This window comes from Canis lupus, chromosome 32 (genome assembly GCF_011100685.1).
Source record: "Canis lupus familiaris isolate Mischka breed German Shepherd chromosome 32, alternate assembly UU_Cfam_GSD_1.0, whole genome shotgun sequence".
In the NCBI taxonomy this organism is placed as follows: domain Eukaryota; kingdom Metazoa; phylum Chordata; class Mammalia; order Carnivora; family Canidae; genus Canis; species Canis lupus.
In genome coordinates this window covers 11,654,613-11,670,467 of record NC_049253.1, presented here as the reverse complement: position 1 = coordinate 11,670,467, position 15,855 = coordinate 11,654,613, and the positions used below count along the sequence as shown (strand labels likewise).

The window sequence follows — 15,855 nt, the reverse complement described above, 5'->3', positions numbered from 1 at the left end:
CTAATGAACATATATGGAACATTGCACACTAAGGGAATAGATATTCTTTTCAAATATATATTTATAGGGCAGCCCGGGTGGCTCAGCGGTTTAGCGCCACCTTTGGCCCAGGGCATGATCCTGGAGTTCTGGGATCAAGTCCCATGTCAGGCTCCCTGCACGGAGCCTGCTTCTCCCTCTGCCTGTGCCTCTGCCTCTCTTTATGTGTGTGTGTCACTCATAAATAAATAAAAATATTTTTAAAAGAATATATATATATATATTTATAAAGACTGAATATATACTATATCATAAAGCAATCACCAAAATATTTATAAGCATCACTAGTGGTAAGATCAATGGAATATACTATGTTTAAGAAAAGGATTACTCAATATGCTAAACATCAATTTCCCCCAAAATTGACCTTTTCATAAAATGTAATCCCAAACTAAATCCCTACTAGGTTTTGGAGGAACTGGTTAAACCAATTATAAACTTTATACCTTAATGTGGAGGAGCCAAAGAAAAAAAAGTCAAGATGTTACTGATGAAAGAATAAGATGACTTACTTCACGGTATTTCAAGACTTAGAAATACACAACAGTAAAGACAATGTGGTAATAAGAGAGTATTAGAACAGAAGAATAGATCAGAGAGCCCAGAAATAAATCCACGCATAAGTAGAAAACTGACATATAACAGCTGACTTTGCATAAAAAAAACAGGATGCCCTCATCAATATATGCTCTTGAGAAAAAGGATTATCCACATGGAAAAAAAAAATAGATTCCTCCCTCAAATACACACAAAAATCAACTGCAGGTAGATAAAGGGACTAGATGAGAAAGGTAAAACTTCTAAAATATAGGAAAAGAAACAATTTTTCAGGGATCAAGAAAAAAAGGAATGCTCCTAAAAAGAAAAAAAAAATCAAATTTCTTCACATCATTTAATACCAGAAGACAGTGGAATTAATGTTTTAAGACAATGGAATAATGTTTTAAGAATTCCAAGACAAAAAAAAGTATGAACTAAATATAAATTTTACCCAACCAAATCACTATAAAAAATGGGCAGACATTCTCAAACATAAAAACCCAGGGAATTCAAAATCCAGTGAACACTATCTTACAAAAACAACAATGAAATATAAACACTTAAATCTAAACCTAGACTAAGAGCTCATGAGTGGACATGCCATAAAAAAATTAAAAAATAAAAAATTAAAAATTAAAAAAAATTTTTTAAAAACTGATGGTAAGTTGATTGATATGGAATCAATTTACTTACAGAACTTAAACAAGCAATTATGAAAACTTAATGTGTTACGAACCTGGACAATGGAAAATTAACAATTTAACAACAATCTAGACAAGAATGAGTAGACTATGATGATGACGTCTTCCTTCACATAGAAACAAACGACTTATCTATAATTGGAGCATGTAATTTAAAAAATATTTATAAATAAATAAAATCTTTTAAAAAAAAATACTCACAAAAAATAAGAATGCCACTTTTTACCAATCAGCAAAAATTTTAAGGATTGGTAATATCCATGTTGATGAGGATACTACAAAATGGAACCTCTCCCACACTGTTGATAGGAAAGTAAATAGGTATAAAATTTTGGTAGTTAATTTGACAAGATACATCAAAATTTTATTTTATTTTTTAAACTTTATTTATTCATGAGAGACACAGAGAGAGAGAGAGAGGCAGAGACACAGGCAGAGGGAGAAGCAGGTTCCAAGCAGGGAGTCCAGATCCGGGACTCCAGGATCATGCTCTGGGCTGAAGGCAGGCACTTAACCGCTGAGCCACCCAGGGATCCCCTACATCAAAATTTTAAATATGAATCATAGAAGTAAAAGAATCCATCATTCTTAAAACCACTTCCAAAGTCTGGATTAACTGACCCTCTCTCCAGCCTACTATGACTGAGCCCAAAAGGAGACTCTGGGAAAACCAATGCAAGAACCAATCAGAGGCCAAAGCAAAAGAAATGGATGTGAAATTCTTTATCACTCATTTTTTCTCTTCATATGGTTTACATTATTAGCTTCTTGAACAAGAATCCAGGTCTTGTTTGCATGTAAAAGTAACTTTGTGTGTGTTTTTTAAAAGGTTTTATGTATTCATTTTAGAGAGAAAGCACACACACATGAATGAGGGGAGGAGCAGAGGGGAAGGAAGAGGGAGAGAATCTCCAGCGGACTCCATGCTGAGCAGGGAGCTCTATGCAGGGCTCAATCTCACAACACTGATCAGGACCTGCGCCGAGACCAAGAGTTGGACACTTAACCGACTGAACCACCCAGGTGCCCCTAGAAAGTAGTTTTAAGATGCATTCTGGTTTTCTCCTTTATTTCAACAGCAATTCTGTAAAGACTAAAAGGAATTACAAAAAAGGAAATATAATTAAGCAATGTTGTTAGTTACATATAGTGATGTTTCAGATACAAGAACAGCTCAAAATTTAAATAAATATGCTTCATCCTGGTTCAAGGCTGTGTATAAACACGGCTTTTGAAATTAACTGGTTTATCTCCTTGACCTTACCTGTTAGCCAAACTGTACAACCACGAAAACCACCTCTGGTTCCAACGACCTGACCTCTCTTGTTCCTGCTGACATGATGAGCTTGATAGGTGACATTAGTTGCTCTCTGCATCCCCTGGAAAAGAGAAACAAAAATTCGGATTCACCTGAGTCTTTAAAAAGTAAATACATATTCCTTACTGTCAACTATTCTATATAACATGCCAAAAGCAAACAAAAAGATTAAAACTAATAGCTTTCTTTCCTTTATAGTACCTATCATGACCTCTGGTATTTTACATATGCCAATTAATTTAACCCTTAGAGCCACTCATGAACACAAGGACTCTTACTACCATGGTTTTACAAATGAAGATGTTAAACCTGAGAAAAGTTAAACAACTTGCCCAAGTTCCCATAACAAGGGAGTGATGGACTCCACAGCCCAGTCCTGCATTCAATCATTCACTCAACCAGTATTTACTGAGGCCCTACTAGTATACCAAGTGAACTAAACAGGATCCCCTACCCTCACTGAACTTATATTCCACTGACGGAGACAAAGAAATAAAACTCAACTGTAATATCAGAGAGTGACAAGTGCATTCTTGAAAACATACAGGGTAAGACTGAGAAAAGGGATCAAGGATAACTGCCTCTTTAGGACAATCAAGAAAAACCTCTGAGAAGGTGGCATCTGGGCAGACTCCTGAATGAAGTGTGGAAGGAATATCTGTAGGCATCATAAAATACATGATGGAAAAAAGTGGACTGCATTGCTTATTCATGGTTATTCCACACACACACACACAAAAAAAGTGGAATGCAATTTTTCTTCCAAATTCTCTTCTTAAACAAAAATAGCATAAATTTACACAGGTCTCAAAGAATCTGAATGGACATTTCTCCAAAGGAAAACTACAAATGACAAAATAAGCAGATTAAAAGATGTCCAGGGATGCCTGGGTGGCTCAGTCAGTTGAGCATCTGACTTTCGATTTCAGCTCAGGTCAGGATCTCAGGGTATGAGACTGGAGCCGCACGTTGGGCTCCACACTGGGTGTGGGGTCTGCCTGGGATGCTCTCCCCCACTCCCTCTGCACCCCTGTCCCTCTCTCTCCCTCTCAAAAAAAAAAAAAAAATTCAGTATCATTAGCCATCAGAAAAAGGCATATCAAATCAAAACCACAAGGAGGTTATCTCTACAACCCATTCGGATGGCTATAATCAAAAAGTGACAAGTGCTAGTGAGAATACTGAGAATTTAGAATCCTCACATTGGCTGGTGAAAATGTAAAATAATAATACAGCCACTTTGGAAAACAGCACTTCTGCAAAATATTAAATATACAGTCATCATATGATCAAATAATTAAAAGTCCTAGATATATACTCAAGACATGAAAACATGTCCATGCAAAACATAATAACCAAGTTCACAGCAGCATTAAAGTCCAAAACGTAGAAATAACTCAATTGTCCATCAATTGATAATTAGATAAAATATTTTAAAATTTATAAATCTATCCAAATCTGGTAATAAAAAGGAATGAAGTACTCAAACATGTTAAAACTTAGATGAACCTCAAAAACATTAAGTGAAGGAAGCCAGTCATAGAGACCATATACAGTGTTAATTCCATTTATTTGAACAGTCCAAAACAGGAAAATCTACAGAGACAGAAATCAGATTAGTGTTTGCCTGAGGCTGGGAGGTTGGGGGAATGGGGAGTAGCCGCTAATGGGTAGAGGAATCTTTTTGGGGACGATAAAAATGCTCTAAAATTGTGACGACAGCTGTACAACTCTGTAAATATACTAAAAACCTTTTAACCATATGCTTTAAGCAGATAACTTGAATGGTATGCAAATTTTATCTCAAAAAAGCTATTTTATACAAAACAAAAAAATGAATTACAGAGTCTCTATTTTCTCTTCCTAGGAAACAAAACATAATTTAGGTCCTTTTTTTTTTTTTTTTTTTTAATTTATGGGGGGGTGGGTAGGGGCAGAGGAAGAGAGAATCTCAAGCAGACTGCACTGAGTGCTGAGTCCCACATGGGGCTCAATTCCACAATCCTGAGATCAAGACCTGAGCTGAAATCAAGAGTCAGACCCCTAGCCAACTGAGCCAACCAGGTGCCTCTAATTTAAGTTTTAACAGCATGTCTTTATAAAATAGGTATGTGACAGCATTTTTTTTGATAAGGCGTTTGTATTTGATACCGCTTACAGCTCTTTTCAAGACAATTTTATTCAACATTCATTCAAAACTATTTACTGAAGGCATACTACACGCTTGACATTCTTCTAGGTGCTAATGAAACAAGAGTGAACAGTACCAACAAAAATCACTGTCCTCATGGGACTACTCTAGTCCACACTCCTAGAGCCATGGCTCTCAAGGGGTGGCCCCTGAGGAAGCAACTTCGGCATCTCCTGGGAACTGCTAGAAATGCAAATGATCAGGTCCTGCCTCCAGGCCAACTGAATGGGAAATTCTGGGGCAGGGCCCCACAATCTGTATTTTAAATCCCTCCAACTGATAATGATGCAAGCTGGAGATTGAAAGCATGGGCTTATGGTAGAGATGGGGGAGAATAAATAATTATATAATTTAGGCAGGAATAAGTATCAAAAAGAAAAAAGTAAATAAAGCAAAATTGTGAAGAAATATCAGAGAAGTGATGTTCAGACAGGGTGGCCAGGCAAGGCTTCACCAAAAAGGGGACACTGTGATGAGTTCTGGGGAGAGCACCTCCAAACAGAGCACAGCGAGCACAAGGAAAACTGAAAAAGTGACTACGGAAATCTAGAATAGTTGCTGGGCAGTCCAACTCATGTGAAACCAACAATCAAATCCAAAGCAAAACTAGTCACCAGGATCATGTTTTCTACAGCCACATCAGGGACACACAATGGAGCATGAAACAACTGGGATGGATCCAACCAGGGCTGTGATTTGGCCCAGAGGTCTTTTTTTTTTTTTTTTTTTTTTTTTTAAGATTTTATTTACTTATGTGAGACAGAGACATAGGTAGAGGGAGAAGCAGGCTCCCTCTGGGAAGCTTGATGAGGAACTGGATCCCAGGACCCAGGGATCATGAACTGAGCCAAAGGCAGACAGACGTTCAACCGCTGAGCCAGCCAGGCACCCCTGGCCCAAGTGGTCTGCAAAATGGGGAACAAAGAGCCTTGCAGGTATAGAAGCATGAACTTTGTTTTGGGGTTTTGTTTTGTTTTAGAAATATGAACTTTGGAAAAAAAAAAAAAAAAGAAATATGAACTTTGTAAAGGAATGTATTTGTATCCAGATCTTCAGCTTCTGGATGGTATTCCTTTCTAAAAAAGGGTCTGCCTGAGGTGTCAGATCTCTTTTCCCACCTCCCTCTCCATGATCCTCCTAATGTACATGACAAAGTATCTCTGCCCTTCTGAGTTCTACTATCACTCACTGCAGAAAATCCTCTGGGGCAAAGGGACAATCTGACAATTCTTTTAATAGGCAACACCACACAAGCTGCACCCCTCCCCTACTAATCATCTCATTAACTGCATTTCCAGTGAAATTATGCTCTCCGTGTTCAATAAACACGAAAAATTATAATATGGGTCTCCCGACCTATTTCTTTTCAATGAACTAATAATGAAGCAAACATTACTTTACAGCTCTACATTTCTGAGATCTTCAACAAAAACAAAGTTCCACACACAGATATCCTCATCTCTTGGGAATCAGGGACACCTCTTCCCAGAGGTCACTAATGTCAACTCAACTCCCAGCTGCTGGGGAGGGGAGAAGGGAGCAGAGTCTGAAAGAAGGAGGGTTGAGGGAGTGGTTTGGAAGAGACTGCTATGAAAGTTGGCTGCCTACACTTGCAGAACCTGTTTGGCTCAGGTCATTTTGCTTTGGGATTTATTCTAAGTTATTTCGCTTTGGGGCAAGAAGAAACATGTATCTAATGAATTTTAATTTATTCTGGCCCTGTACAGTATCTCCTGATTTTCTTTTTAAACTGAGTAGAATGTACAAAATTATCTGAGAAGCTATCAACGGCTGAGGACGTGGTTTGGAGAAAATAAAAGATAAGCAGAGGTCATCTGTTTTAATCGTTAGAAAAGAATGCTACCTGGGGGGTTCCATGCATCCTACCCTTAAGAAAATTCTGGCAGCAGATATGGCAGGCAACCTAAGGAGGCTTATCGTTTACATATTTTCGATATTTTTCATATTAAAAAACAATCTTAAAAAAAAGGATTTGCCACAATCCCCCCACCTCCCAGTTCTCAGAGTAAATCAAAGAGCATTTTTTAGTACTGGAATGGCAATGTAGTGGGATTATGCCTACATTTTCTGAGAATCTAAAGGCCACTTCCACAGGCAATCTTCTTTCAGTTCTCCTTCCTTTCTGTTCCACCCACGCCAGCAAAATCCTTCCTATAATTCCACCCAAAAGAAAGGTCATTAGTGACTCACTAAGGGCCAAGTGTGAGTTATTTCCTTCGGACTCTACATTCCTACTCTCAGTCCTCAATGCCCTAGCTTCTCTCCACAGAAAGGAGAAATCAGGTTTACTGTTTCTTTCCTAAGAAAAAACCTGGGTGACTTAAAGAAATATTTATGTGGCTTGGTATGTACGCCAAGGCAGTCCCTGTAGTATTTGCTGCCTATAAGATTTGTTACTTAGGGACCGTATTTACACTTCCAGGTGTCTGTGTATGTGTTTTGACTTCCTTGGGAGGGCAGATCAAGCCCATGGGTCACAGTTCTTTCTATTTTCCTCAGTGCCCAACCTCTTTTCTTGTGCCTAGTCAGTGCTCAGTAAAAGTTAAATAGAAGGCATTTATTTTAAAGTCATTTGTTTTCTCTGCATAACTTGCAAATGAAGTGATCACTGCCATTCAGAAATCTTAAGTCCAGCAGAAGTGGAAAAATTCATTTCAAGAGAATTTACTCATTTTCTACCTTTGGGGTTAACCAACTATCAGTCCTGTTACTAGGCTAACATGAAGCCTCTGATATTTGATATTTGTGGTGCACGTTTCCTACATTCTACAACTTCTGTCATAACACACCAACTGGCCCTGTGTGCCTTTTTTGACCTACCTTAATTTCCTCATGGCGGTTTCATTATTTTATCTACTTCCCTACTGGACAAATTAACTTCTTCTATGATGTCATTTAGAAAAAAATTCTATGCCTTGTGAGTTTATTATGACTTAATGAACAACTCTGACTTTTTAAGTGAAATTTGTAAGAATACAGAGCATGTACCAAATATCAAGCGTAATTCTGGACTTAACATCCATCACCCACACCATCACATGAACTGACTGCTAAATAGTGTCTTTCTTTCAAGGAGAATCTCTGAAATTATAAGAGGCATGTTTCTTTTATGTCTCAAGACATATTATGGAGAGATGGTAGGGTATCATGTGAATAAATTGAAGAGATGGTCAAGTACATACGATGAGAAGAAGCCTTTTACTTCACAGGGTTACTGATAACTTAGTTCAGGTACTGATAATTGAAGTTAGTTTTTTAAACACTAACAAGCCAAAGACAGCAAAAGTGAAGATCATACATTCCTGGAGGCTGAGAAAACTTGGAAATGCTCTACTTAAAACCCTGCTACTGCAAAACACATTGCACAGCAACACTGGAATGATGTTTCTTGACAGGAAGTAAATCTCAGGCTCTATCCCAACCTCCTGAATCAAAACTAAGTTACCAGCAGGCTTATTTGATTGCCATCAACTATCATGCATGTGCTCTGTGTATACATGACAGCTTTCCAATGAGTCTGTTTTAAAGATCAAGTAATATTTAATTATTTAATGGAGATTTTAAAATATCCATACCTTTAATGGAAGGGCCCCTGGATGACCTCCAGGTGGAAAGCCCAGCTCTAAGAGATTCCTAGAAGTCAGAAACGAATCTAAGACTATTTGATGATTGATCCCTTCGAGATACTGGGGATAAAATAAAACAAAAACATTTCAGAGAAGGAGACAAACTATAAACAGATAAAGAAATCATTACACCATGTCAGACCCTGCACCTCCCACCAGGGTGACAGTGGGGCACTCCCTACACATATGAAGGAGTTCAGAAGCTGGGCAAAGACTAGTATCTACCGCAGAAGTTGAAATTAACTACTAAAATCATACGAGAGTATACACAAAAGCATGTACACAAATGTTCACAGCAACACTACGCATAACAGCCAAAGAACAGAAACAACTCAAACATCTATCAACTGATGGATAAACACAATGTGATCTATATCCATAAAATGGACTATTATCCAACTATCTAAAGGAATGAAGTCTGATAACATGCTACAACATGGAGGAACCTTGAAAACATTATGCTAGGGGTGCCTGGGTGGCTCAGTCAGTTAAGCATCTGCCTTTGGCTCAGGCCATGATCCTGTAGTACTGGGAGACTGGGATGGAGTCCCACATCTGGGTCCCTGCTCAGCAAGGAGTCTCCTTCTCCCTCTGCCCCTCCCCTACTCATGCACGCTCTCTCCCACACTCTCACATGTGCTCTCTCATAATTTTTTTTTTAAAAAAGAAAACATTATGCTAGGCTAAAGAAGCTAGATGCATATGTTATATATGATTTCATTTACAGAAAAGTTGGAATAGGGAAATCCAGAGACAGAAAGTAGATTATTGGTTGTAAGGAGCCTCAGAGGAGGAAGGGGTAGGAAAGAGAATGACTGCTCATGGGCATGGGATTTCTTTTTGGGGCAATGAAAATGTTCTAGAATTAAATATGGGTGATGGTTGTACAACTCTATGAATACACTAAGAAACAATGAACTGTGTGCACTTAAATGTATGAGAGAGAATGACACAAGGATGCAAGCATCGAAGAAAGAGAGAAGAGACAGAATGCGTACGTTCATCTAAAATTAGAAATTAGATTTTTGGATAATGTCTAATATTCCCACTATTTTTATTCAGTTAAAACTCATTTGGTAAAGAACTATATCCTTAAAAAATGATATCCTTAAAAAACGGTATTTCACAGAAATAATTACCACTTAGGCAAATACCAAAAAACGAAAAGTTATTATCTTCACTTAAATTATTTAGGAACTTGCTTTCAAAATAATTCAGGGGGGCAGCCCTGGTGGCGCAGCGGTTTAGCGCCGCCTGCAGCCCAGGGCATGATCCTGGAGACCTGGGATCAAGTCCTGCATCGAGCTCCCTGCATGGAGTCTGCTTCTCCCTCTGCCTGTGTCTCTGCCTCTTTGTGTGTGTGTGTGTCTCTATGAATAAATAAATAAAATCTTTAAAAATAATAATAATAATTCAAGGTTGGAGTTTCAGTTTTGTCATCAGTATACTATTAGTAATTGATCTGTCTCAAAGCAAAAGATGGTAACTTCCAAACTGATGGATGAGAAAATGTTACTATCAACTGGATTTTACTTTAAACTACTAATTTTTCATTTCAGTTATGCAATCAAAACTGTCTCCAGACACTGCCAAACGCCCCCCTAGGAGTGGCAAAATTCTATTTGGTTGCGAACCACTGGAGTAGAGAACTAGCCCTTTGAAATTCAATGTAACAGAGCAAAGCAAAGCTTATTTAATAATTCACATTTAGAGACACAACTATGAGAAGGGAAGGCTAACACTGCTGGTATCCTGCCAGAAGCCAGGGATGCAAAACTGCCCAGAACGATGATTCTAAACAGCTATTATCTCTTGAAATTTCCTTGCCCTGAAAGAAAGTAAAAATGAATACATAAATATGCATAGAGTAAAAAATGTTGGCAGTCATCCCAAAGTTACTATCTAGACCTGTCCTGTCCAATACAACTTTCTGAGACCATGAAAATGTTCTATACTGCACTGTCCACTACATTGGCACTAGCTACATATGGCAGTGTTAGCATGGGAAATGTGGCTAGTGCAACTAAGGAAAAGAATTTTTTATTTTACTTAATGTTAACTAAATTCAAGCTGCGACAGGTGGCTATTAACTATCAGATTAGACAACAGATATCCAGACCTTGCTATCATTCTTCTCGTTATTGTTGTTAATCAACATTAAGAGTACATTCTTAGCAGAGGTCCAACTTTCCCTCTTCTTTAGGCAATTTTTCCAGCAGCATCTCCCTGGCTTCCAGGGTAGGAAGATCAATACCTGACCCTGACCACAGTCAGGCCAATACTCTGAAGAATGAATATACTGGCCACTTCCTCAACTTTTCATCAGCTCTCTGCAAGCTTCTCTTTTGTCCAACTTCAATCTTCCCCAAAACCTAGAATGAGCTACTGGCCTTCTATGAAAGGCATCTAGGGACATATTGCTCAGAAAGGTAGAACTGGTAAAGGGAAAATTATCTTATTCATGTGTTTGCCTTTTAGTTCTCTTTCCCAGACAGAACACAATATCCATGAGAGTAGGTAGGACTATTTTTACCACTGCATCCCCCAGCACATAGAACAAAGGGTTGTACAAAGTTAGGTGTTAAATATTTTATTAATAAATAATAAGAACACCACCTTAAAGAGTGTTCATATGCCAGGCACCACCATAGTGCTTCAAAAAAATTGACTTATTTAAACCTTACTATGACTCTAGGAGGTATGTACTATTATCTCCATTATATTTTATTGTCCACATTATTACCTCTTAGGAATGAGGCACAGAGGTGTTAGGTAATGTGCCCAAGATCACACAGATGATAAGGGACAAAACTGTAATTTTTTTATTTTTAAGATTTTATTTATTTGACAGAGAGAGCACAGCAGAGGGAGCACCAGGCAAGAGGGAGAAGCAGGCTCCCCCCTGAGCAGGGAGCCGATGCAGGACTCAATCCCAGAACCCTGAGATCATGACCTGAGCTAAAGGCAGATGCTTAACCAACTGCACAACCCAGACGCCTTCAAAACTGTAATTTGAATGCTACCACATATGGAGCTTATTCGGTAACTTAAGCTGTGCTATTAATGTTATCTAAGGCTTTTAATATCTGAAGCATCCAAGCTTACTCTGTACCATACTCCTTATCCCTATTGTTATATGAGCTCAGTGTAGACACAAAGCATCTGTAATGAAATATCACTACATAATACATAATAGCAGCATGCAACACAATACAGGGGTGCACAAACAACTCAGCAATGTACAAGAGCATGTGCACACAGAAAGGCCATACCATATGGTAAAGCAGCCCACAGCTCTGAAGATTTTAGCAAGTGAGAAAGGTTAACAGGCACCCCAGGCAGAAGGCTTATGCAAAACCATGAGGGTGGAAGGTACAGAAAGAAAGATGGGGCTAGAGATGCAAATTTGGGGAGTGGTGGGAGAGAGGGGACTGGAATGGCAAACCAGAGTGAAACTGTATATGCTTCTCAATGTCAGATCACTCTGTGGGCAGTAGGCTCCAGTTCTACTGTAAGGCAAGTCTAAGCAAGGAATTCAACCCAACATGATTCTACCAAACTGGTGAATAACACCTGAGCCTGAACTGAAAGACCCACATTTCCCTCAGCCCAGCTCACACACTCCCAAGAGCAGATAAAAGCTGATCCCATTGGAGAAAGATTCTATCAGATGGAGAATGCTATTCATTACATCCAATGCTTTGTCAGACTGAGCTAAGAAGGAAGCTAATTAATGGAGCAAGCTTACTCCTGATTTCTCTTTACCATTCTTGTAGATGTATGGAGACATCTTCCTGTAATACTAAATAACATTCCCCAATGCTATGACATTACATTTTCCCATGTCTTTGCCTATCTCTCATGAATACATTTCTTTTACCTGCTCCCTCACAGGAGATACTACTCAAAGCTTAGAACTTACTCTCATTTTTCTCTATATTCTCTAACTCAGATTTAACCATCAAATCTTTATTTCCAACTTTAACCTAAATCAATCCCTATCATTGTGTTGTCCACAGGCCCCTACCAAGTATTTGAAAAGAGGCTAGTCTGAACTGAGAGGTATATATGTAAAATACACAAGTAAAATATCTTAGTAATTTTATATTGATTATGGTAGCATTGCAGTTACATTTTTATTGAAGTCTGTTTTAGATATATTGGGGTAAATAAAATAATTATTAAAATTTATTTCAACCTGTTTCTTTTTACTTTAATGGGCCCTCTAGAAAATTTTAAACTATATATGTGGCTCACATTATATTTCTACTGGATAGCATATCTACTAAGGCTGCCCCTCACACACAGCATGCTTAAAACTGGATCCATCACTAACAAAATCTATGACCTCTCTATGCCTCGGTTTCTTCATCTATAATGGGGAAATACTAATTGGAATAAAGAGATTAACTGTAAAAATAAATAATAAGTAAATAAATAAATAAATACCACACACAATACTTACCATATGCCAGACACTGTTCTACGTATTTTTCATATGTTAGCTTCTTTAAATCTTCCCAATACCCCAGTAAGACTAGCACTTCCATTTTACATAGGAACAAACAAGCACAGAGAAATTAAATGACTAGCCAAAGGTTACATGGTTAGTAAATAGTGGATCCCAGATCTGAGCACAGGCAGCATTAAATGACTATCTCTCATAACATCTACTTCAGAAATATCACAAAAACCAAGTTAATTTAGGTAAAACATTTCAACCTGTACCTGGCACACAGTAAACTCCTTCAGTGTTTAACTATTATCACCATTTCCCCAGTCCCCAACGTACTTTTCTGCATTTCTCAGCATGTCCCCACCTTTCTCTCCATTTCCCAGGTTAAAACCTCAGAATCAACTTTTAACCCGCCTCCCTCTTTTATCCCCTAATTTTAGTCAGCTACTTCTTACTCTTCTTTGAATGTTTTTAATGTACCTATTCCACTATTCCCACTACCACTTTAGCCTAACCTTGCACTCTCACACTAGGTGAATACCAAAAATAACTTAAATAGTGCTTATGCATGCTTCAAATCTACTAATTCATTTAAACCTCACTATAACCCTGTCTTTTCTCCAGGATTTCCACATCTGGGCTCTAGCAAGATCTAATGTTCTCAGTAGACCAGTCTTCATGGAAATCCAATTTTGTCATGTGATGGAAAATTTAAAGGTGTATGGGTTCTTTACACCACTGTCTATCAGCTGACTTAAGTATGTGAAAAAGAAATACGATGAATGTTCTCTATTGGGGAAAAAAAGACTTAGAAGGCCCATAAAATTAAAAATTCTAGTCTCTTCAAAAATCTCCCATGGAGGGACACCTGGGTGGCTCAGTGGTTGAGCTTATGCCTTCAGCTCAGGTCATGATCCCGGGGTCCTGGGATGAAGTGCCACATCGGGCTCCCCGCAGGGATGTTCTCCTTCTGCCTATGTCTCAGCATCTCTCTGTCTCTCTCATGAATAAATAAATAAAAATCTTTTAAAAAATAAAAATAAAAAATAAAAATCTCCCATGGAATTAAGTCTTAATTCAGCAGCCAAACATTAACAACTGCTCAATCTAGTCCCACACTACCCATTCAAACGTATCTCCACTCCTCAATAAAAATTCTCCAGAGTAGGGGCACCTGGGTGGCTCTGGTCAGTTAAGCATTCAGCTCTTGGATTCTGCATAGGTCATGATCTTATGGGTCTTGAGATCCAGCCCTGCAGCAGGCTCTATGCTTATCAGGAGTCTGCTTGAAGATTCTTTCCCTCTGCCCCTCCTCCCAAACTTCTCCTGCATGTTCTCTAGAGCTCTCTCTCAAATAAATAAATAAAAATCTTTTTTTTTTAATTCTCCAGAGTAGATAAGATTTTTTCATTGTCCCTGGAGTAAAAAAATAGTATTAATTCTTATCCTCAACCCTTAATCATTCATTGCCTCTCTGCCTCACAAATTTAAGCACATTTCTCCATAAACCTCCCCAAACACCCAAAATAAACTAATCTCTCCTCTAATTTATGATAAAACACGCCTTATACCACTCACTGTGGTCTGATATACTCAGTACCCGGCAAATGGCACTAACAAGCGCGACCAGGCCATGAGCAATTGGAAGGTAAGCACGGAACCCTTACTTTTTTATCTTCTCCATGAGCAGCACAGGTCTCTACAAAGCACACATGCACATACCGATTTGGCAAATAGTTAATAAATAAATTAGGGATGGTGTAACTGAAATTATCTGTAAATGCTCTTAAATTTAGACAACCTTATTTCCCTAACTAAAAAAATACTTCAAGGTACAGAAGTATTAGGTACACTAAGTAACATGGTAGTGGTTTCACCGCATCTTCAAATTCATTATCTTTACTCCTCAAAACAGCCCAGTGAAGTGCACACTATTACACCCTTGTTAAGTGGGCTACGGTTTAAAGAAATATTTTTTCTCAGGAGCCCTCAGCTACTAAATGGCAAAGCTGGGACCACAGACCAGGCCAGTAGTCCAGCGCTCTTTCCAATGTTGGAATTCACCTTTTATCTCCTTTTTCTCCTTATCACATAAGGTCGAATAACTAAAAGGAGAAAGGAATCAGATGAAAATCCTTGGTAACAAGATACGGTAAATTCACGACTTCAAATGAATTATCTGCCTGAGATGGCTTTTTTTTTTTTCTTTGACTCATCGAGGGCAATGATGATCCGCAAGGCTGCCTTTAAAATTAAACCTCATCATCGTACTGTATTGTGAAATAAAAAACTATCTAAACCAGTGCCTTTCCTGACTCCCAAGTCCGACACCGCCTTCCCGTCCCCCTCCCCCACTGCCATCTACTCTATACTTACAAAATCTTAAGGCTGTTTCTCATCAAAGAATTAAGGAAGGAAGCAACCTTCTGAGGACACAGCACTTGACCATCAAATCCAACGGGCGGTCCTTGATAAACGTTATAAACCATTGCTCTTTCCATACCTTACTGTCTGCAGAAATCAAGTCCTTTAAAACTCCATGTTATTTGTTAGACTTTCCTATTTAACACCGAGTCACAAAGAACCTCAGTGCAGAGCAGTCTCAATTCATGAATGGCCACATTGTTGGGTACTCTCCCTTCACACTGAAACTCAGAAATAAATGGAAAGACGTGGCGAAGGATCCAAACCTGGGCTAACCGCACTGGCAGAGCCAAGAAAAACCAGAACGCACCGAACGCGCCCGCCTTCGCCTCCTCCGCAGAGCTTCAGGCCAATCCAGGGGATGCGCGCAGCATCCCCCGGCCGGGCTGCACGCCTCGGCAGCCGCCAGCTCACTCCCCAGATTTCCCTCCAGGTCTCCTCTGAGCCGAGGCGCTGGGGAAGGGTGCCTTCTTCCCCCTGAGGGTGGGTCGGACCGCACACTGCGCCCAGCCCGAGACCCCTGCCGCGCCAGCCAGTCT

The 15,855-nt window shown here is 38.9% G+C and overlaps 1 protein-coding gene across 2 annotated transcripts in view; it reads right to left on the bottom strand.

Annotated features, from left to right (window-relative positions):
• PAPSS1 (3'-phosphoadenosine 5'-phosphosulfate synthase 1) overlaps positions 1–15,855 on the bottom strand; it is a 98,839-nt gene that overhangs the window by 82,668 nt on the left and 316 nt on the right. Inside the window, exons 2-3 of one of the 2 annotated variants that reach the window (XM_038581947.1) lie at positions 8,386–8,496; positions 2,545–2,659 (exon numbers count right to left, since the gene is read on the bottom strand). In XM_038581947.1, coding sequence (XP_038437875.1) covers positions 2,545–2,659; positions 8,386–8,496 — 226 coding nt within the window. The remainder of the gene's footprint in view (positions 1–2,544; positions 2,660–8,385; positions 8,497–15,855) is intronic. The other variant, XM_038581948.1, reaches the window with a different exon arrangement.